This window comes from Scatophagus argus, chromosome 18 (genome assembly GCF_020382885.2).
Source record: "Scatophagus argus isolate fScaArg1 chromosome 18, fScaArg1.pri, whole genome shotgun sequence".
NCBI lineage: Eukaryota > Metazoa > Chordata > Actinopteri > Scatophagidae > Scatophagus > Scatophagus argus.
Window position 1 is genome coordinate 14,405,214 of NC_058510.1, and position 24,019 is coordinate 14,429,232.

The 24,019-nt window shown below is 40.8% G+C and overlaps 1 protein-coding gene across 2 annotated transcripts in view; it reads left to right on the plus strand.

Annotated features, from left to right (window-relative positions):
- The window catches only part of LOC124049584, a 71,060-nt gene that overhangs the window by 42,888 nt on the left and 4,153 nt on the right, over positions 1-24,019 (plus strand). For both annotated transcript variants that reach the window (XM_046371416.1, XM_046371417.1), the window contains 5 exons: positions 13,767-13,885; positions 18,818-18,907; positions 21,400-21,544; positions 21,801-21,934; positions 22,548-22,759. In XM_046371416.1, the coding sequence (XP_046227372.1) occupies positions 13,767-13,885; positions 18,818-18,907; positions 21,400-21,544; positions 21,801-21,934; positions 22,548-22,759 (700 nt within the window). The remainder of the gene's footprint in view (positions 1-13,766; positions 13,886-18,817; positions 18,908-21,399; positions 21,545-21,800; positions 21,935-22,547; positions 22,760-24,019) is intronic.

The window sequence follows — 24,019 nt, forward strand, 5'->3', positions numbered from 1 at the left end:
GATGTTGGAAGTAATCCTTCTCAGTGGAGAAACAAGAACTGCAAAGTTCACAGTTGAAAGAAATTATTTCTGGTGTTGACGTATTAGTTGAATGTTTCCTTGACAAATGTGATTTGAGGGTATTCCAGGTTTTGAAGGAGCAGGGGCAATCAGCATACAAACAGGGAAGAAATTTGCTGTGGTTGTGCCTTAACCTGTAGTGCCTCAAAAGTGCCTTTGTTTCAGGCGCAACAAAGGTACAGATCTTGCAAATCCATCCCATAAAGAGTAAAAGTCAGATGCTAAATCCAAGTACGTCCAGACCAGAGGAGCACATTGGGTGGTTTCTCTGGAGGGGGTTAGGATGGGACACAACTGCAGGATTCAGTGTGATGCTAGGTTTCAGTCAGGCACTCGGCTTCAGTTTAGCAACGTTTCCGTCTCCATCTGCTTGTTCGTCCTTCCACAAAAGTTTAACAAAAAAAAGACGACAATCAATATCCACTGTTTACATGCTAAATGTAAACAAATCAAAGAAATATTTGACTAATAAGTCAACACCAGAAGTCATTTGTTGCTATTGTATAATTTGCAGTTCTTTCTCCACTGCAGATCACTTCTTCTTCCACATCTTTGACCTCATCTTAATGAAACTGTGTGATTTTTATATAAAAGTGTATAGAACCTTTTCAATTACACAGATCCCAACAACACACAGCACAATCATGGAGGGAGTTTTTTGCACAAATTGCACATAAGTGTATACACTGCACTACATATGTTGAAAAGTGTTAATATTTTGTCCCCCTCAAATATTAATGTTAATGGATTGATGAAAAGTACAAGGATCTCTGCTCAATCTAATTCACTCCAGTACACTACCACTATGAACTCAATAATAAACATAAAGTAGAATTAATACACACATGTTGCAAATACAATAAAACGATCAAGTTCTAATACATCACGCTGTTCTAGATAAGGGTGAATTACACACACATATATATATACACACATATATATAACCAACTTTTTTGTTAGGCCCATGAGTGAACAGTGAATCTAATTTTTGCCCCACATTCGATACTACAATTAACCAAGTGTTTGTATATACAAACCTTAATCTGTAGTTGTAGAGTCAAGGATACCTTCATCCAGTGTAGTTGTAGAGACAGCTGGTAAAGATAAGTCATAGTTTGTTACTGACTATGGCAATTAACCAAAACTACACTATAATAAACATCCAAACTAAAATGCATGAAAACTTGTAACTCAACTTAACAGATTTGCTTTATTTTACATCTTCTACATATATCATTTATCTAATGTTCATTTTATCTCTTTGCAGATTTCTGTTTCTTGCATGGTTCACATCTTTTCTGAAGCACACTGTATATTTAATATACTTAACATCAATATCACAATTAATTTAAGCTTTTTACTCGATTACGATTAATGAAGGTTTAATCTTTATTACTTTTTGTTCTGATCCATGATCACTGTTACATGTAATCTTCATCTCAGCAGTCGTCACTCTATGCACTAGTATTTACTCTGGGTTCTTACTAAGAAACACTAGCTCGCTTTTTGGGTACAAGCTGGTGTTTGAACTCCTCTCTTCCATGTCAGCAGCGTCAGCTTCGCTCATGGCTTCGCTTTGAGTGAACGCAGACTAGTCACATGACTTGCGTTTTTTTTTTAAACCCCAAGAGTAAGATTACGTTGGTTAGAGAGTCTAAATGTCGGTTTCGATATATTTTCACTTAATTGCCCAGCTCTAAACAGAAGTTACATAAAAACACACATTTAAAACAAAACACACTCGGAACTTGGAAAGATCTGGGTCGGAAATTCCGACTTCCGAGGTTAATGTGTTTCACTGCGCAACCTCGGAAAACATGACCACAGTAAGTTGATGTTTGTTTGGATGTTTTTCGAGCATTTAAAATACTTCTAAGGAAGTACATCAGCTACTTAAGGGAGAGAGGAAACGAGAAACGTCATATTCCGAGTGTAAGTGAACGCAGCAAGTCCGTGGCCGTGCTGAAACCTGAAAATACACAGCGGAGGGACAGAGAGACGAGAGGAATCTGATATTGTATCGCGTCCATTTTTCGGCGGATTTTTCCGCTATTGTAGATATTTTGTCAACTTGTAATATATTAATTTTGTGAAGATATTAAAATGCTGTTTTTTCAACTTCTAAAATTTTGATTTGAGGGGGCAAGACATTTATTTGAGGGAGCGTTGCCCCCTCTTGCCCCTGCGTAGAGCCGGCCTCGGTTACAATCTTCATGAAACTGAGTGATGATGACAGCAGTGTTTCCTCATTACTTTTTATAACTTCTGCCCACTGCTTCAACAAAATAACAATTCTCCTTTTCATACATTAATAATTGCAAGTCGCTTTTTGCGCAAGTTTACTTTTTAATTCTGCAACACTTTGAAAAATAGAAAGTGGCGTCCCTGCTGGCGCCGGCTAATTTCTGGCGGTCCTGTTGACTGGCGTTCTGAGCCAAAGCACGGGGGAAAAAACACATAACACATTATGAAAACTGAAAAGACAGTAATATCTAATCTAACTAGCTACTTGGCAAACTTTATTCTTACCTTAAAGGTTAGTCGACTCAACCATACGCTCAGCCTCTGGAAATGTGGCGCTGTTTTCATGCAGGAGGTACCCAGAATGCATGTCGGTTGGCGGGATTACGGCACGAAGTAAATGAAACAAGTTTATTGTTTGTTGAGTGTTTGTACTTGAGAAGATCGACTGGGATAACTAAAAAACGCTTGTAAATTAAAAAACACACAATATTTTGTATTTTGAACAAATGCATATTAATTTCAAACGATACATTTTCATGTAAAGATACAAACTACGATTTTTATTGTTAATTTCACAGATTTCATTTATGTTACGTTTACAAATGCTCAGAATCACTTTTTTCAGTGTAACAAATCAAATTATATAATGACTGGATATTACCTACTATTTACATAAATCAAATTAGTCTGCGATATTCGCTGTGAAACTTTTTCCACATTTATTCCTCGCCCCAGAACTGCAGAGTTGCTCTTCATCATGGGCAGATTTCTACAAAGTGTAAGAATGCCACAATTTAACATTAAAGCAATCTATAGCTTGGTTTTATCTCAGCTGTCGACTGGGAAGTTCCCAAACCTTAACTGTTTGTACTAATTTGGCTAAAATGCATGCCTTTTAACCTCAGTATCCAAGGTTTTATTCCAGCCAGGGAATATTTTTTTTTTACGTGCTATTTAATAGAAATAGGAACACAAATATGAAAGTTTTATTTTGCTATAATAGTCTAAATGCTGTTTCAGAAGCTTAACATGAACTGGTTTCAGAAAAAAACACTTCTATCCATCAGAAATGTCCAAAAACAAAGATAATGTCTAGTTGGACAAATTATTGGTAGCCCCAGGTTCCAGGTCCAGGTTCCAGGTCCAGGTTCCAGGTCCAGGTTTCAGGTCAAAATGGATTTTAGACTGGAAGCTGCAAAGGAAGATCAAGGCAGTGAAACATACAGTTCAGCATTTGTGTCTGTTTGTGTGAAGCTTTTTGGTTCGGTGGACAGAGACACTCAATACTGTCTGTTGACCCTCTTGTGCCCTGCTGTACTCTGCCTAACTGTCCAAAACAATCCCTCTTTTTCCCTGATCTGAACACACTCGCTCACTGACCACTGCTTCCGACTTTGCTTCCGTGAGAGTCTCCTTTCAGCAGGATGAGGAGATTGAACCGCATGGTGATGATTTCATCACAGGATGAAAAACACACACAACATTTACTGTGTCATACTTTCAAAGCAAAAAAACACAGACTGAGCTACCCCGAAATAACGACTCATGAAACCACACACTCACACATGCACGCACAGGAGCGTTTTTCTTTTAGTGTAGTTAAGTTTTTGCCAACACTTTCCTACATCTTAAGCTTTAAGTCATTTCGTTTAGCCCTAACTTTTGCTATCTGTACAGTAACACCGGAGTGGTCTATCTGTAGACTTAGAGCAGCTAAAAGGCTGCAGCACTATTTTCTTTTAGTGGCTACTGCTGGTGCCACTTTTGCAGGCCTCACACGGTCAAATAACTGCTAATTTAGATTGAAGGGGTACTCCAGTGATTTGGTGCTGCACTTACATAGAGTTGGGTCATTCAAAGGAGATAAATTAATATATAATAAATGAATGAAGACAAATGGCCACAAATTGGTCCAGCAAAGGTCGAGATATCCTGACATTTGCTCCCAAGAATGCAATTAAATTCATCCTTTTGTTCGACCCTCCTTAAATGCCCACTCCACATCCGCTCACAGGTGTCGGTTTCATAACCTGGGTGACATCACTACGACATCATCAGGGTTATCTTCTCAGACTGACAAAACTCCTACAGACCCCCCAGAACTGTTTTCATGAGTGGAGTTAGAGCTCTTATAGAAAACCTGCCCCCTTAAAAAAAAAAAAAAAGGTTTGTCTTGTTATTTTCATCTGTGATTTTCTTTGCACCACACAAGTCCAGCACAAGCCAACATGGTTGAGTGTGCTGCAGTTGGCAGCTTTGCATGTACAGTGAGAAAAATAGTCTTCCTATTCAGAGTGACAGCCTGTTTGGAGAGGGCAGACAAGTCGGTGTTTGTTTACACTCTGAAAATCTCTTCAGTTGGTTGGGAATTAAATACAACACACACATACATATATATACACTCGTAGCATCACGCTAACACCAGATGCCAGGAAGTAGAGTGGCGACAGAGTGGCATCTACAGCAAAGCCCGACCATGCGTGACTCTCCCCTGACTTTGCCTCTTTTAGCAAGCTTACGTGATCCCACCATCGCTCCCCATCAAGCCCTCCGCCCCCCTATATCCTTCACTCACTCACACACAAACACACACACACACACACACACACATATATCGCCTGCTGGGTGATAGCACGGGTGGTATATGTCCTCCCTCCCTGAGCCAAATGAAGTGATCGGAGCAAACATTGTTGGTATAAACAGGCTTGGATTAGAGTGTTACCATGACATGCGAGGGGCACAGATGGGAGAATGTGAAGTGGACAGTCACGGCACGTCCAGACCTGGAGAAGGATATCTCATTATACTCACCTCACTTATTTCACCTGTCCTCCTCAGCTCACATCTAGAGCAGATAGCAGGGTATTTGGAAAGGTACTGATACTATCGTTGTTGGATTAAAATGCTCATACTTTGTCTCAGCATTCAATACTTTTGACCATTAATGCTCGTTATATTTATGTGATGTTTCATTCAAGTGTTGATGCTGTCAAGGTAGAACAGAAATACCACTAAAAATCTCTACTCAAAGCTACATTATAGTTAGTCAATTTCCTTTTTCAGGTGTTCCAAAAGAGCAAAAATATTACAGGTGAATTTTAGTTTAAAAATATGCCATTAATTGAGCATTCTGGAAACACTTCCATGTAAAACATTGTGCCTAACTGGGAATCTTACAGTTAATTATTTGATAATTTTTCTGGTATTATATATATATATGAAAGCACAATATTGAACTCAAACACTTATTAAGACGGACATTTTTGATGTGCGAAGTTGTAAATCTGTCCTCACTTTCACAACATTGTTTGTGCTCGTTTTCTAAATTCTTGCAGAAGTGGCAACATCCTGTTTGAGGTTTTGATGTGAAAGCAGCTGAGATGCCCTGAGGATGTTTCTGTGAGCGTCCAGTGTTTGCTGCTGCCTCAGCCTAATACCCTGCATCACAGGGGCAAGGTGTTAGGAGAAAGATAATCAGATTACTGTTGGGTTAGCGTGTCACTTAATGAATTAGCTCAGTCAGAGGCCAAATTGTTGTGTGATATTGTCCGTGAGAAAGGCAGGAGACGAGTTGCTCATGTTAAAGCGAAGCTGACAGGTGATGCTAAGTAAAAATCAAATCAGGGCTTGCACTACAAACAGGGTCTGCCTCTTTCATGCACAGTACTGAAAGATTTCTTTAAATTTAAAAAGGAAAACATGGCTAGAACTCTGTTCAATTATTGCGTTATTTGTTTGCTGAAATTTAAAAATATGAATTATAATTGGATGGAGTTGGACTTGATGAAAAAGGTTATTGAAGGGGGGTGTGGTGGGCTGACAACAATAAACTGAACTGTGGCTGCAAGCTGATAGAGATGCTACATCATGCTGTTGCTCTAGATTACCTGCTTCACAGATTGTCACACAGGTACACCCACAGAGACAACGCGGACACATAACACCTCTGATAGTGTCTCTTGACTGACAAGCTAATGGCTTTCATGCATAAAGCATGATCGGCTTCATGGCTATCACTTGATCCCCCTCAACCTGGGACACATTAACCACCTCACACCCATTTAATTACACATTGGTGAGCCTTTCTGTGTGTACATATGTGATTAGTGTTTTTTTTTTCTTGTAAATTCTACAAGGAACATACTCTGTCATATGTGTTAACACATTTTTTTACTTGAAGGGTTATGTCTTCTCCTATTCGCAGCCTAAATAAACTATTAAAAACCCTACTGAATTAGCTAAAATATCTTGTCACAAAGCAAGTTTTCTTGGCTCATGAAAAGTTGATGTTTTGGAGATGTTTGATGTTTGGTTGTTACAGGACACTGATGTTTTGCCCCAGCAAAATTTCAGGAATGTACTGTAAAAGTACTTCTGTGCTGCATTTTTTCCACCAGTGTTTCATGGGTAGAACTGCATGCCCTTCCCCTGAACTCAGTACTAGTCATTAGTACATTTTGTCAGCCACTAAAATGATGCCTTCTTGAGTAAAAGCCCAGTAAATGAACACAACTTGTTGAAATCGTAAAATACTCTTTCCACCCCGTCTCAGCGGTTAGCATTTGCTTGGTATTGCGTGCTACAGCAGCATTAGTGTAGTTTCCCTCCCATATGGATTCAGCCTGAGGGACCATCTGCCCATTATTATTTGCCTCAATGGGCCGAAACGGCTCCATAATCTTTTTAACAGATTACCTTCTTGTTATGTAGAGGCTATATGGATTTAAAACAACAACAACAACAATAACGACAAACTGATAAAATCAACTTTTCATGAAAGGTGTGGTTCTTTTCCAGAAAACCTGTTGAATGGTCTGTTTGTGGTGACCACGAAACAGATTGCTTTTGACTGGCAGACAGGGAGGAGAATACGAGAGGGATAATCTAAGGCTTGTTGTGCTTCTCTCTCCCTGTTATTTTCAATAATGTTAGCGACACTAGCTGGCACGCAACTCAAGGAGACATCATTTTTCTAAGTGGAGGTGCATGTCGTACTGCAGACTGTAACCTCTGCTCTCCTCTCCGTCTTTCTCTCGCCCTTCTTCCCTCTCATGCAGGAATGCGGTGAGACTAAAGTACAGGGGTAGAAAGCTGATAATTATTCCCTGAGCTGTCTGGCCTAAGTATTTCCTTTTTCAGAATGAATAAGGAGGAGAGTCAAAGGCATATATTAAGCACTTTTGTTTATTCCGTACACTGAGTCAAGATTTTCATGAAGCAGATTTACTTGAGTCTTTTTAGACCAAGGCCTGCAACACAACCAAAAAATAATTTATTACATATTCATCTTTCACTCCTCTTCTCCCACTTTTCCCCTCCGCAACTCCAATCATATTTAATTTAAAACATTAAACCCACCCCTCATGGCACATCTGTTTCCAAGTTCCTTGTTTGTTTAGAAAGCACAACAGGTTTTCATTTCAAATTTATCTCTCATTAAAGTCAAAATTGGCGAGATGGTCTTTACAGCAACAAGCAATGTGTGCACATAAACTTTACAGTTTAAGAGAAGGCGCTGTACGTTTATTTCGAGCTTTTGAATCTTCTTGTGAAAGTAGAGATTGTGTGAGTACAGAAATAGAATGCTTGTGCTTTATTGTGGGCAGGTGGGGTCCCTGAATGCAGCTTTTATTAACCACCAACTCCCTGAGAAGGCAACAAGCCACAGCCAACCTCAACAAAACAGGAATCCAAGGAAAAACTATTTATAGAGAACCACACATATGTGCATGAAGAAGCTGATTTGTTTTTTACAGTACTGCAACATATCTCAGAAGTGAACATTGCATTCCCTTTTCTTATTTGGCATGAGAAATTTATTGCTTCATCAGTATTTCCTGTACTGTTGGCTGACCTGAAAATATTGCTTACCAAACAACAGCAATCTAAAAGCGTGGTATTGTAGAAAGTGTATTCTCGGCTCAATTTTCCTACAAAAGTTGTCTGAATTATGTAACTTCTTGAATGAGCCTATCAGAGGAAGTTTGAGATAAATACAGAGGCAAAGGAGGCAAGCTGAAGAGAGTGGAATAAGCCTAACAATGGACTTTCCTAATACGAACAAAATGTACTTCCACTTTTCTGCAATGGCGAACTGTACATACAAATTTCACTGTGTATACATGCTGTCATCACTCAGCCTCCAGGCAGAATTACTGCTGCGATATATACATGTGACTCACAAGGTAGTTTGTATCCTGAGTTCACCTCCACTGGGCAGACTGTGGGGCCGAGGGTCGACTGGCTGGTGGAACGCGTCAGGTCCCCGGCAACGACAGGAGAACTGGCACATCTTGTTGTCTTCAATTAGAAAATACACTGTTGCATTCATTTGGGTACAGTCAAATTAGAAGCTTTCCTGCATAACTGACTCATCTCACGCAACGCATGTCTGAATGCAGCCTGAGTGTGTGTGTGTCTGTGTGTGTAAGCGCAGAGCATCATTTCACACTGAAGCACATTCTCCATGGGCTTCCATCCATTTACATCCCGTTAGTTTTTCTAATTGTCTGTATAAATATTGCACCACGTTGGCCTTATGTTGTGGTTTATTCTCTCAAGGCTTGACAAGCCAAATTTAGGAGTGTTTAGGAGACTTTTAGCAGGCCGAGCATGTGCGTCGCTCTTTCAATTTGTTCATCAGAAAACCATTTTCTCCACAAACGAGCATCATACTCACATAAAACATATGCGCCACAATCAGTCACGTTCTCTATTTATAAAACAACTAGTTGACTTTCGTATTATGATTGCTGTAATAGTCTGTAGCGTGTATATGTGGAGAATACTTGCTGTCAGTGTTATGAAGCACCATGCAGTCAAGCCACATACAGTAGCAGAATACACGCTGTAGAGCAGTTAGAGTAGTTTCAATACGAGTCTGTTATGCCCAAGGGCTCATGTGACGAGATGTATTATTATTACTCCTGTACAACATAGTGACTGGTGTGTCTGCTTGCCAACCAAAACAGGGAAGTGGAAACAATTGAGTTTACATCCCGATCTCCAATCTGTGTGATCCCATTTGCTTTGTCATAGTATCACTTCCCCTTCACTGCAGTATCTAGGAGCACAACCAAGGCCTTTGTTTATGCTCTATTCAGGAATCGCCCCCCCCCCCCTTCTTCAGAGATAGACTTCCCCCAGCAGCTCCCCATGCACACGCCCCACAAAAAAGATCACTCACTCATATTATAATCTCCTCTGAAAGATGAATATTTCTGATTCCTGCCCTGCCTCCATGTAAAGTACTTTTTGTAGATGTTTTTTTGTTGGCAGACAAAGGGAATTGCTCTAAATCCTAGCAGTCGATCCCTTCAGATATAGTCTTATATGTCGGACTGGACACAAAGCAATATCGGAAAGATTATAGACCTCAATCCATTGTTAATAGTGGTATGAAGGATGACTGAAAATCAAATCACTGTAGTTTAATGCATATTGTGCATATCCAACAACTGAGATAGAGTTGCACAAGTGGAAAAAAAATGCCCATTTGTCTTCAGAAAGTTATGAAAATGTCCAAACTCTTTGCCACATAACACACATAAAAAAAGAAAAAGTTGAAATTGTAAGGGGCTGGATTTGGGCAGGCCGAGATCCGGACATTTGATCTGTGGCATAATGAAGTATTAGCTTCCATTACAGTGCAGGCTTAACCTTTTCGCAGAGCACCATTGAGCGCTTGCCAGCAGTCATCAATATTTAACAGCTGTTGCTATTATGAAATTCTTTATGGGCTAATGTGGCTCGCCGGCTTGCACGCAAGGCCTTGGCTGGCTGCCAGCACCCTGTCAGGAGGAAGGGGGGGGAGATTGACAGACGGCTCGCTCGCGTGACAACCAGCCCTTGATCAGCCAGTGTGTCTCTCTCTCTCCCTCTCTCCCTCTCTCTCTATCTGTTGGTGTAGCTCTCTCGGCTGTAGATTTCCTGTGCCTGTGGAGAGAGAGCGAGAGAGACAGAGAAGAAGAGCACCAAGGGAAGGGGGCGGGAATAGGCAAAGGAAGTGGCTGTAAGCCAACCCAACCTCAACACACACATATGCACACACACACACTTTTCTCTACTCACGCAAGCCTTGTGGGAGGGGAGGGACTGCTGTGCTGCACAGCATTCGCATGTTCAGGTCCGGAGCTCTTTACAACGCAAAACACACAGCGGCGGGAGGATCAGCTGCCAAGAGATGGCACCCACGCTGCTGAAATCATGGTGACAGAGAGCCTGAACACAGATAGATCACATGAATGCCGTTTTTAGTGTCACACAGATATGATAGATAGATAGATAAGTAAAATTACGCCCAATTGCTGAAAAATAGAACCAGTAAGTATTATTAAACTATGACATAGTATAGTATTGTGTTTTATCTCCATTATCACCAGAATAAAAGCATGTCATTGACACTATGAGCTCACTGAGACATGTCTCCTCCTTTCCTCTTTCTCTTCTCTGTTTTTTCTTCATATTTCTCTTTTTTAGCTCTGCTTGGTACGGTGGAAGGAAGTGGCTTTAGAAGGGAGAGAGAGAGAGTTGAAAGCAGACAAACACACTCAGAGTGTGATGTACACACTCATGTGCTGCAAGACAACACTCACCCCACCCCCTAGAGGTTGTCGAAATTAATACCTGATTGATATTCACATATGATTTCTCATGCGCTCTTTTCTAGTCTCTGACAACAAGCAGCAGTCAAAGTTTTACACAAGTGGGACAATTGCAGCTGCTTTTTTCACGCTTACAGGAACACTAGAAGCACTTCAGTTTAATCTTGTCATTACTAATCCTTCCTCACTTGTTCTATCTCTTTCTGTCGTATTCCCCAGTAATATCAAATTATCTTTTCATTTCAACAAATCGGACTCATGTGATATCATTAAAGGCTCCACAGCCGCTCATCCAAGGTGTCGCAGAGTTGTGCAAATGGAGTCTTAAAAATGAAACATTGATATTGTGTTAATAATACACATATAATATTGTCATGTAAATAATCTGGTGTAGATGTGAAGCCTTGTGGATTTTTGATCAGTGCAACTTGTTGCCTTTTCAGTATTCATTAAGTTACTGTCTCTCCAGCTCCCTACGCTTGTGTTTTAAGTGCAGCTCACTTGCCAAAAAAAGAGACAAAACACACAATGAACAAAGTTACAGATGAATTTGATTGATCGTTTTTTTCTACAGCTACTGCGATAATAACACCCACATTAACCACACTGGTTAATTGTGCAATGAAAGTCTGACACTGTGACAGCCTTAACCTGTACTTTAATATCGGGGTGGTCCTCATATTCTGTGTTCTAAGTGGAAACAGAAAGACAGACTTGGTCGACTAAAGTACCTGGACGCTTTCGGCCTCACCCTTTGGCAGCATTTACATCCCTCTCCATGTCACATCGTCCTCATACAGAGCACATAAATGCCTCACCATTACCTACTATGTTTTCTTTTTTACACCAGAGAGGGAGAAAATAGAGGCAAAGAAAAGCAAAACCGAAGACATGAGCGATGATGAATAAAGCCTGTATTGTTGGCAGAGGAAGTGCCGGTGCCGATAATTAATCATCACATATGTTTGTCTTTCCTGAAGCTGCATCCTCTCCAAAAGCTGCCGTAAGAGAGAAAACAAAAATACATGAGGCGTTGAAGGAGGAAAATAAAGAGGCTTATTAGATCCACTTCCCTCTGCATTACTTTCCACTGGTTGGATGATTTTGCGGTGATTGAAGAGAATGGTTTTGTGTGTCTGTCTGAGTCTGTTTGTTTGTATGTGCTTGCGTCTAGCGGAGGTGATGACAAAATACTTAACATTATTACTGGCATTTATGAGTTTACGAAGTTGCCTGTCAGTGCAGTCATCAACTAGATTTTGAGCAGCAGAGGCGCACATTACAGGTTTTATTTTCACTTAAAACTTGAGTAAACCTGGTGTTGCAACTGGAGGAATAAATGATTAAATGTAATCCAGACAAAACATATGGATAAAAAAAAAAAAAAAAGCGGTTGCATTAACTTTGCATGCTTCGGAGTGGAATTAAGAGAGGGGAAACTCTTCCAGCATCACGAAATCGGTTGTCGATCGCCTGCGATGCCAAGTTGAACAAAGAAAAGGTGGAGAGATGAGGAGGAGAAGGAGGGTTGAAGAAGGGTTGGGGGGGGTGGACAGAAGACAGGAGCTGGTAGAAGGTTGGGGGGGATGGTAGCTGTAATGGGGTTATTTGATGGGGGTGGGGACTATATGAAGCATTAGAAGATACATACATATATTAGTTTTTCATTATGAGGCTTTGATGTGTGTGTGCGTGCGTTGCGTGACTAATCTGTGCCTGCTACAATGAGTGACGGCGTGTAGGGCTGATCTCTTGGAGTGAGCCACATGCCCCCTGACAGCACACCCATAAGAGAAACACGCAAACATGCCTCCAACACGCAACGCACACGTCACCAATGCACATGTGACAGTTCTGCACGCCACTCTCGTATAGGCTAATTGCATATATAAACAATCGACATGGTGTACATATAGTGGTCGATAGAGTGTGACTTTTTTGAAATATTTTTACATCTTTAGCAAAATTAAAGTTAATTAAATATCATTTAGCTCGGGGCAGTTAAAGACTCTTTGAAATCCATTGGCAACATCTTTCAGTCTCAGCAAGAGAACAGCATTGCTGGTTGGGTCAGGACACTTCAGGATGAAGATTTCAGAACTTTATGGGTTGAGAACATTACAGACTCTTGCTGCATTTCTCTATATCTGCAGGTTATGTCCCATGTTTAATATAAATAGTATTTAAAACTCCTAAATGCAGTGAAGGTTGACTCCTACCTTTACCCGCTCGCACAAATGAGCTTTGCATGTGCATGTGGCCATATCGTGTGAGACGAATCCTGTAAAGTCATGAAATCCTCCACTGTTTTGTCTTATTAGACAGGCCCACCGCTCAGACTAATACCTGGTGTTAGTGCAGTGCAAAAGGAGGCCGATACAGTTAATGTGTCCACCACATGTCTGAGTGCCGGGCCAACTCTCTCACTGTCATATCGCAGAGGTTGTGGGAGAATCGTTAAGAACGCTTTGGAGAATCATTGTTGTTATCATTCTCAACATTTCCTGTGTTGACACAACTCTTAATATATGCTCTGTATTCTGAGTGTGCAGCACTGCAATATAATAAAGTCAAGAACTTGGCCTATGTAAGGTGTGCTTGATTTTATTTTCCAGACCTTGAACTCAATATATATCAACACATGTTCCTTCTTGTATAAAGTCAAAAAAGTCAAAGACTTTTCTTTAAATTTTCTTTAATTGACTTGACTTTTCTTCTTCTTTATTTTCCATGTGGTTGCTCTTTTTGTTTTCACACACACTTGTAACCACAGACCAAGCATTTTTGTTATCTTTTTTCTTTTACCTCCTTGAACTGTCAAGTTGCAATTATTTACTTTTTCCTTTTCATGTTTTACAGCCAACCACGATAAGACCTCCAGGAAGCACATCAACAGCCCAGCACCCTCTAACCCTGAACCCAGGAAAGAAAGCCTTCCATTGGGCACCATCATCAATGAAAGCAGCCTCCTCCTGGAGGTAGGAAAACACATGGATTGTGTTTGTTGTTTGCATCTTGTGGAATATTGCTGTGTTTTGAACACTTGAACAGACAGTACTGCGTGCGTGCAAATACTGTCCTAAAGCCGGTTTAATAATATAATTTTTTGCTATGCTATGGTCATATCATTTCCTTTTTGGCCGTACTTTCACTAAGTTTGCACACATGCTCACCAGTTTGCATACACGTCAGTCAGGAACCATTTCTGCATGAGTGACTGAGTGTGAACTGTGAAGGAGGTTTTGTGTGTGTGTGCCCTTCGCCCTTTGCCCTGACCTCCTTTGTAGAGCCATGGTGTTGCGTGACATAAGGGTGAGATGGGAGTGTCAGAGCTGATGAAGGAGGTGGGGACTCACACACGCTGGCGGCTTGAATAGCCAGTCGTGTGTGTGTGTGTGTGTATGAGTGCGTCTCTGTCTGAATGCATGTGGTCGTGTGTGAAAGTGAGCAGAAGAGAGTGAGAAGAGCACACCAAGCCTGTCAACAGTAATCAAAGCAAATAGATTTTTTTGGTCTCCTGAGTGAGGACCTTTAATCAGATTTTAACCGCAGATTAATCAGGAGCGCAAATTATTCAGCCTTTGACAAGTAATTTCTTGTTATTTTGACATGACGTCAGGACAGTTAACTTGGCTATGACCAATACACATGCACTGTACATGATTTATTTGAGCATACTTTACATACTTTTTAGGATGTGTCATAATCAGAGACATAATCAGCAGCGCTACATGGGAATGGTGAGAGCATCAGATCATTGCTACACACTCAATATCCTCATGGCTATCTGTCAAACAACAAATTATGACATTCATCACCTAATAACTGCACATGCACATAAACGCATACAGAGCCAAGCTGATCCACTGATGCTTCTGTTAACGTGTTAGGTGGTAAACAAAAGGACAGATTGACCGTAGCAATGTGCCGCCTCTCGTTGCGTGACTCAACCTGCACCGGGGCCTCATAGCAAACTGTGTAATAGTTGTTATGGTGATGGGAACCCAAGAGAGGAAACAGTGTGTGTGTGGTTGTGTGTGTGTGTGTGTGTGTACACAAGTGTTTGACTAATGTAATTAATTGCATTAATTGCATTTTAATAATACAATATGATGGAATAGGTTCTTCCTTTTAGCCTGTGGACCACCATTAAGTTTCTGTATGTTGTTTCAAAATTTGGTGACCCCTGGTACAAAAAACATAAAAAAGCCAAGGATATAAAAGATTTTACATCTAAATAAATCTAAACAAAAATGTGTAAAAAAAAAAAAGTGCAAATATTGCAAAAGTTTGTACAATTGACTGAGTGGGTGCAGGCCTGCTGACTAAAAACAGATCAGGACAGTTGAGGACGCACAAATAAATCCATTAAACAAATATATATGCAATATTTCCATCAGGTTTTTCATCATTTACATTTAAGGTTTGACTAGTGCTCTTTGTCTTGTGCTATCTTCTGCAATGGTTTAATAGCAACTTGGATAACTAGCTCCATCAAATTTTTAAGTTGTTTAAGTGTTTATCTTGATGAACCAACATTAATTCAGACTTTATTTTGCCAGTTCGTGTGCTGCACATTTGAAGGGAAACTTATTAGTGATAACATGATGATGTTAAGCAGGGTGAAACAAAAGATGGTCACTGACATCCAGAGAGCTGCAGCGCTAGCACAGCTCAAAACTTAAATGACAATTAAAAGAAGCTTCTGATCCTGTGCTCTAATGTGTTTCATATGTGTGGCTGTGGCTTCATTCATTGGCTGATATCCAACATCTTTCCAAACATAATTCAGCATGTGTGAGTAGGACGTGGTGGCAGAAGGGCCCCATGTTTGTCATGACCTCATCATCACTGCTTTCATTTCACACTGACAGCTAGACAGAGGGAAACCCAAAGAAATCCTTTAGAAACAATGAGACTAGGCTGCACCACCACCACCACCACCACCACCTCCAACTCCAACCTCTTCTCCTCCCTTCCCCTGCTTCCAAATCCAGTGAACCAACATTTTATTTTGGGCTCTGCGTGCAAAGCACCTCTTAAGATTTGTAAGTCAAAGCTTTTAGTCTCCCAGGGGCGGTTATGGGAGCCTGGGGCGTAATAGTTGCAGATATGTGGTGGAGCAGGCCAGCAGCAGGTGCCTGTTTCCACTACCTAAAGGCTTTAGTATGCAAGGAATTGAGAGAAATGTGAATGGAGAAAACATACAAAAACAACATGCACAGTGTGCAGCCAACATCAGGGTGTTTCTGTCTTCATATACAGGTCTTTTACTTGTTCTTTCTTGGTTTTTTTTGTTTTGTTTTCAGAAAAAAAATAGAATGTTATTATTATCATTGTAAAGGCATTTTGCTGGTTGTTCTTTCCAGCTCCCTATCTGTGAAATGAATTGTAACTGGGTTGTCCTATTCCAACATAAATGATGGGTGTTCCCATAATGGGATTTGGACATGTGAAAAGTAAATGCACTGTATTCATCTATAATATATTTGCCAAGTGTTCCATTTTAGTATGCCAATTACAGCAGTCAACCTACAAAATATACTGTTTTTACCTTTACACACTCTTTCAGGTCTCTTTTCATAGTCCAAGGCCTATTTGTTCCAGAAGAATAAAAATGTCAAAGTCCTTTAAAATGAAAATGGGTCGCAGAAATTTAATGTGGCATTTCAATGACTTGGAAGTGGAATGAGGAAAGGTGAACTGGCTAAATAAACCAAAACGAACCCAGCATGTAAATGTTGGCCTTTCTGTGGCCTTGTAGGACGTCCTAAAGGCAACATAACATTCAAGTATATTCAAGTCGTTTTCACGTCCATTGTTTGGACAGGTTCTCCTAATCCCAGATCACTGAGTCATTTCTAAAAGCTTTGTATGAAAGGAGCTATATATTTCAAATGTTTGATGAAGACAAGCCCATCTAATGAATTAGATGAGATATCTGAATTGGACAATCAATGGCTTTGGAAGTTACATGACCTAAACACCTTATCTCTCCTTGGACACATGGTTTTGATACAGTTAAGATCCCAGATAATCAAATTCTTGGTCTAAAAACTAGACATTTTCATATTTTGCTGTGTTGGATTTGGACAAAATGCACTGTTCTCATAAATATAATAGGTTTGGCCCCAGCATGCTGTTACCAGATGTTTGTTCAGCCCCATGTGACCAACATGTTAAGTATATTGGAAACTATACTAAGCTATGTTGATTCCACGTTACCCTATCTTCATTTCAAAGGTTTCAGAGTAGTCTAAAAGACGACCATTCTGGCGACAGGCACACGCAGACATTTGGTGGCTAAATCTTCCTGAGTCAGGTTCATATATTTATATAGTTTTGCGTTATGTGTTATTTCTCACTGAAGTGGAAGTGAAGTGGTAGCATCGTTTCTTTTTGAGTTCTCACTGGAGAAGGCTGTGTGTATGAGTCTATGGGGGTTAGTATCCCCCTGGATGCCATGAACACGTGCCAGTTGACCTTGTCAAACATTATCTCCATCTTCACCGCCAAGAACCTGAGTCATCTTCCCATCTCTGCATACCTCTATATGTTTTCACATATTGTCAAGTAGTAGTCTACATTTGTTTCTGCCACAGTGTTGCTTTGTCACAGCATGACTCAGATACCTCTGGGTTACAGGACAAATTGCTCTATTCAAAGACAGGTATGCATTATGTGGTTTAGACGGAGCATGTGCAGTGAGTGGAGCGTTTCACTGCTCGCTAAGGCAATCAGATCACTGTCAGGACAAAGTGAAAGAGGGAGACACAGAGGAAAAGTGAGATTGAGTGTGTATTGAAAGGCCACAGGGATATATACCACACAAATACATGCACATGTACACACACACACACACACACACACACAAACACACACACCAGGGAAGACCTGTATAGTCTCGCAGCAAAATAGAGGTGACAGACTCTGGCAGCAGCAGTCACGCAAGTCAAGTAGCCTTGCAGTTGTCACGCTATCACAGCTGTGCGCACGCACACACACACACATGCACGCACGCACACATGCTAGAAGCCCTCTCTTCCTCCTCATAGTCTCCTTCCTGTGTTTTCTTTTTTCCTCTCACACTCGCTTCCTTCTCCATCTGTCCTTCCCTCCTCGTTTGACTGAAGCCAGTTATGTATTTATTTAAATTTTCTTTTTAATCAACACTGTCTCTGTAAGCTGTGTCGGCCAAACACATTATTCCCCCTCGTGCGCACGGGTGAAGAGGGAATGTGGAAATGGGACTGTTTTTGTGGCTGGAGTTTCTCTGCTTTTAATCAGTGTGTTTGATATCACAAATCAAAAACATGTGACCATTCAAACAGACTTGATTATCAAAGTTCACAACTTATGAAATACATAAGTTTAAAAGCCAGCAAATTGGTATCTAAGTCATCCTCAAGTTAACTGTCTTAAGTATACCATGAGTCTAAATTCCACTAGAAAATATTCTTTTAAAAGTCTTTCAGAAGCATCACAAATCAATAAGTTTTATTTGGCCCTCTCAGTTCCATAACCATCTGTCTTTCATTCCTTCCTCAGTCTTGTATTATTCTATCTTTTGTTCCATTTTTACTGTTATTTGCTTTTCTGAGAATTACAAAATGACATAAATTGAACATTGTGCTATAAAAAGTTTGGCTACAGTCAAATTCTGACTGCATTTTGTCTCAAGCTTAACAGAATGATTATACAGTAAGAACGGTTACATCACAAATGAAACAATTTGACGTTGTTGCACTGTTTTTCTGCTGGAAGCCATCATGCCATCCAAAGTTATCTTTGCAAAGATGCCACCGACTGAATGCAGTTGTTTGCGTTTGTCAATTATGTATTTACACTTGAGTTTATTTGCTGCATGAGCTGCTCTGAGTCATTGTTTATTTCTATGTGTGTGTGCGCAGTCTCTGACAGGCTTTGCATTGGTGGTGAGCAGCGATGGGATGGTCTTTTATGCCTCCTCAACCATTGTGGACTACCTGGGATTTCATCAGGTGAGCTGAATGTTTCAGATATTTTTGGTGTACCACACTGTAAGTAACATAATACTGAACACTGTACGACATTTCTCGCAAAAAGTTTCTTCTCTTCCTCTTTACTGAGCCTTGTCTCGCTCAGGCAGTACTCGCCACAGAGGAATAATGTTGAATAAATATTTCAAGGTATTTCAAATATTTTTGCCATTTTGTTTCTTTCGTTAGAGTGGTATCAGTCTTCTGATCTAACTGTGCAAGAAAGCAAATAATGCTATTACTCCAAATGTTGATCCCTGTTCCTTTAATAATTTGGCTCAAGTACAAAATAAAAAATAACAGTTTTCATCATATTGAAGATGTTCAGCACCTACTAATATCCCTTTTTCAGGTAAGATAATAATTTCACTGTGCTAGTCTCTTACATAGCTCTTCTAAAGGTTGTCGTTTAACAAGTGTCAGAGTCATTATTCAGCAAGTTCAGTTGATCCTTTCTGCTCTGTTCCATCCATCCCTTTTTACTTATTTTACTTTCCATCTTATGGCTCATGAGTCTGCCTTCATGCTGCCCGATAACTGAGAGAGACTGAGACTGAGACTGAGAGAAAAACACTAAGTCACAGCTAAGAGGCCACAGGAAGGTGAAGACCTCCGTTTCACCCTGAGATACACTCTGTGGGTGTATGTGTGTGTGTGTGTTTGTGTGTATGTGTGTGTGTGTGTGCACGCGGTCACTGATAAGTCACCAAAGGTTTAGCTCCCCTCCTCTCAATTGGCTATACCCACCCAGCCATCAATTATGGATGATATCAACACAGGGCTTGCCTGTCCTGTGATGCTGAAATCATCTCACTCCTTCAAAACCATGAATAAAGTGCTTTTCACTGTTAAAGTCCCTCGTTTGCTCTCATGTCTGCTTACACACTCACACTCACACACACACACACACACACACACTTTGGGGTAAAAATTCTTCCCCTACAGCGCTCCCACTTGGCTTACAACCAGACAGGAACAGTAACCCTGTGCCATGAAATCGACATGAAAACCAAAGTGGTCTGAAAGATTCTGCCACAGTGTGTGTACAGGGTGGCATGGGGACCAGTAGAGGCAGAGACAGGAAATTAAAACTGTGGGAAGCGCATGTACATGTGTACATGTGTATACGCACATCTAATGTTATTTGGTCAGTTTTCAATACGGAGCATCGTATATTTCCATATATGATCATTTAGGAAGAAATGAACATGTTGCAAAATGTTGATATGTTTAGCATTAAGCAAGTACTCACAAATCATCATATCACAGTCTATTTCAGAGAATGTTCAAAACACTCTCCCAGCCTTTCCCACATGTTCAGTCCTCGCAAAGAGGTATTGGTTGTTTTTAAGTCACAAAGTTTGTCTCTAAAGCTTTGACAACATGTCACATAATTTTGAGCCCACAATTGTAGTCAGAAGGACACTTATACTTAATATACCACAGGAAAAAAAGAAAAGAGAATGCTTCACTAAGTAGCACCACAAGAAAGCCTTGGAGAAGAGCAGAAAACCTCCACTGGCCTTTGATCCCATTTGTTACTGGAGCAGTAGCCTTTGAAGGTCAGCGAAAATATCACTTATTCTCCATTTTTGTCCCCTCTTCTTTTCCTCTCTGTGTTTTTTACGAGAAACATAAACAATAGTCACTCGATCCGTCTGTCTGCCTTACTGCCGTTAGGGAACCAAACCACAGGACGAAGCGCCCGCCGAAGACGGTGGGAACAGATTGTGTTTTTAGAGGCAAGCGATCAAAAACCCTCGCGTGCCACCAGTGTGGAAATTATGGAGAGAGTGCAGGGAGGAGGGAGAGCGGGAAGAGGAGAAGGTTGAACATTTTAGTGAGGAATCTGTCATGGAATGACAGAAAGCAAAGCTATTGCTGGAAAAGAGAGGCATGACGAGAGTGGGCTGGAACCCGACTCACTGTGTGTGTGTGTGTGTGTGTGTGGACAGGGAGGGTAAGCTGGGCTGGACTGCTGTTCGGGAGCTCATGTCACGCGATGTTTGACAAACACAGCTGCCCTCACTGGCCCTACAGCTGCCCGTAGACTGTTACTGTACTGGTTAAATGCTCCTGCGTGTGTATATGTGCAGACATACAAGTGTGCATGTATGCTGCTGTGACTGCCATTGACTGTGTGTATATAGTATGGTCCTTATGTGTGTGTATGATGAGGGAAGTAAGCACACTTACAGGGAATCCTGAGGCAAACTGAGTCTATCTGAGCAGTAACAACAGGAATCTCCCATACAAACTGCAGCTACCACCTGCACTCATTGCCTCAAAACGCAGTGGTTCAAAGGCGGTCAGCAAACGGTGCTGTGAACACTCAACGTCATGTTTCTTAAGACTTTCAATAGATGACATGATGAGTATAAAACCAGAAATGTCTCCAGCGGACTGACAGGACTACATACATGTGTTTTCCTCGACAAACTAAACAAAATTCACTTTTTCGTTTTTCCTCACAGACTGACGTGATGCACCAGAATGTGTTTGACTACATCCACATCGATGACCGTCAGGAGTTCAGACGTCAGCTCCACTGGGCCATGTGTCCTCCACAGCACCAGGGGACGTCGGTACATCAGGACAACCAGCTAGCAGCAGGGACTGGTGGGTAGCTAAAACCAGTTCCCTTGGTTAGGAAGTTAGGAAGTTCTGCTGTTTACAGTTTATAGTACACCCATCATCAGTACATCCATTATATCATCATTTACTAACCAGTGTTAACTTCATTTTGTGCCCTCAGTTGTCCTGTAAGAATAGATCCACTTTTCTAAATGTCACTGCCATTTTGGAAAATATTTGCTACATAAAGTTCAAACTGAATCATTTTTCTTCTCCTCCATCTTTCTCTATTACATCTCAGGCGACGATTTTGTCGTGAGCAGCCTGTTCCATTCTCCTGAGGCCGGGGGAATACCTCCTGAGCTCTCCTGCTTTCTCAACAGATGTTTCATTGCCCGAGTCCGATGCCTCTTGGACAGTACCTCTGGATTCTTGGTGAGTGGCCTGAATGAATCTTCCAGCTAAACCAAACACTAACTTAAATTTTCAATTCATTAAAGTTTATGCAAAACATAAACAGTATGCAGTGAAAATTAAGCATGGGGTAAATATTGACCACTTTCTGGGAGAAGACCCAATTATATAAAAAGTATTATGACCCCTTTGGTACAGCTATATTTTTAATTATAGTATGTACAGTTATTTATAGCTGTATAGGAATACATTATGAGGTAATTGGGTGCCTGGACACAGTAGCAGAATAGAAGCCTGGTTCATCCCTCGTGACTGTGACTAAAGAGGCTTGGAGAACAGCAGTGGAAAAGCAAGAGGCTCTGATGACAGAGCAACAAGAATATGGTTTTGGACCATTTCATCAGGGTCAGTGGAGTTCGCTCTCACCAAGTCCAGTCTTGTTGCACTGACAATGGCTGCACAACAGAAATTCAAGATAACAATGACATATACTGGAAGTACTTGTATGCAAATGCTAATTCTGCTCTGTCTTAATCAATGAGTGGACAAGCATCGAAAGCTTTTTTTAAGAGGATATATAGACCAGTAGACCAGGATAAACTATTAAACCAGTTCTTCTTCTCCTCCCTCCCAGACTATGCAGTTCCAGGGTCGGCTGAAGTTTCTCCACGGTCAGAAAAAGAAGTCTGCCTCTGGAGCTCTGATGCCTCCCCAGCTGGCTCTGTTCTGCATAGGTGTACCCCTTCTACTGCCCTCCATTACTGACATGAAAATGAAGAACATGTTAATGCGGGGAAAGAACAAGGGAGGAGGAGGAGGAGGGATTATTTCTGCACTGGAGCATGGGTAAGAGGGAGTGATACGTCATCCATGGGCAACATCCTTGCAACTTTAGCTAAAGCTGGAGGGATGATGTACAGTATATTCACACTGTGTCCTAGTGTAAATCAACTGATTTTAATTAGTTTTAACGGGGGTGTTATATTTTAATTAAAGGTCAAGCTTTTTAACACAGACTTGATGTCTGAGACACCATTGGTCCAAACTCAAGGTTTTGATCCATTTTGGCACCTTGTTATGGCTGCTGGAGATTACAATGATTTGCCTGATGGGGGAGCTCGACATAAAGGTCAAAGCTTCAAACCTTGAAAGCCCACAGCCACTGCATCAACTTTTATTAAAGCTTGAAGTTATGATGCACATTGTCAACAGTCATCCTAGAGATGACCTCACAAGTCAGGTTTAGTACACTTTATGTACAAACATACTTAATGACTGCCTCAGCTAACATCCATCAGACAGGGGTACAAAAACAGTGAGTGAACATTACATGAGCATCAGTCCTCATGCGTCTTTTGTTTGTTTGTTTTGTTTTGTTTTTTCTAGAGATACCAGCAACAGCATTATCAACACACACATTTACCCTGAAACCCAGTTACCAACACAAACAAAAGCCTTTTCCTCACCCAATAGGCTCTGACACCAAACCAAACGAGAGCTGGACGGCTTACCTGTGGCCAATTAGGAGCAAATACATGTCTCAGCTTGGATAAGGCCTTCTGTGCTTCATGCATCATTAACTATGTTGGGAGGCTGAGAGGCCAAGAGCCGAGTTGTAATCAGGGAGCAGAGCCCTCCCACCCCCTCTGCTGTTCATTCCCTCTCAGCATCATCCAGGACAACATGGATGATGTTAGTTTTCTTTAGAAAAATGCCAACTAGTTATAAATGGACAGCATGTTGGCTGGTTGCATTAGGAGGCCATGAAGCTTATAGATTGTGGGCTGTGTCTTCAGTATGAGAACACTGCCATGTGCAATAAACATGGTGCTTCATCTGAAGGAAAAGTAGTGCAGTTTAGATAAAATGAGGTATATCTTTGCATTATAACTGAAAATATGTGTGTTTGCATATGTGACTGTTGAATAGATACAAAGGCATGCATTTCAGTGAGAAGAAGCTACTGAACTTAACTCAGTCCAGTTCATGAAACTGGACTAAATTTATGTTATTTTTAGATGAGTGAATGTGTGTTTAGTCTAGTGTGTAATGTGTTAGTGTGCAAATAGGTAAAGTCTAATGTTGTGTTTAATAATCTTGAGCCTG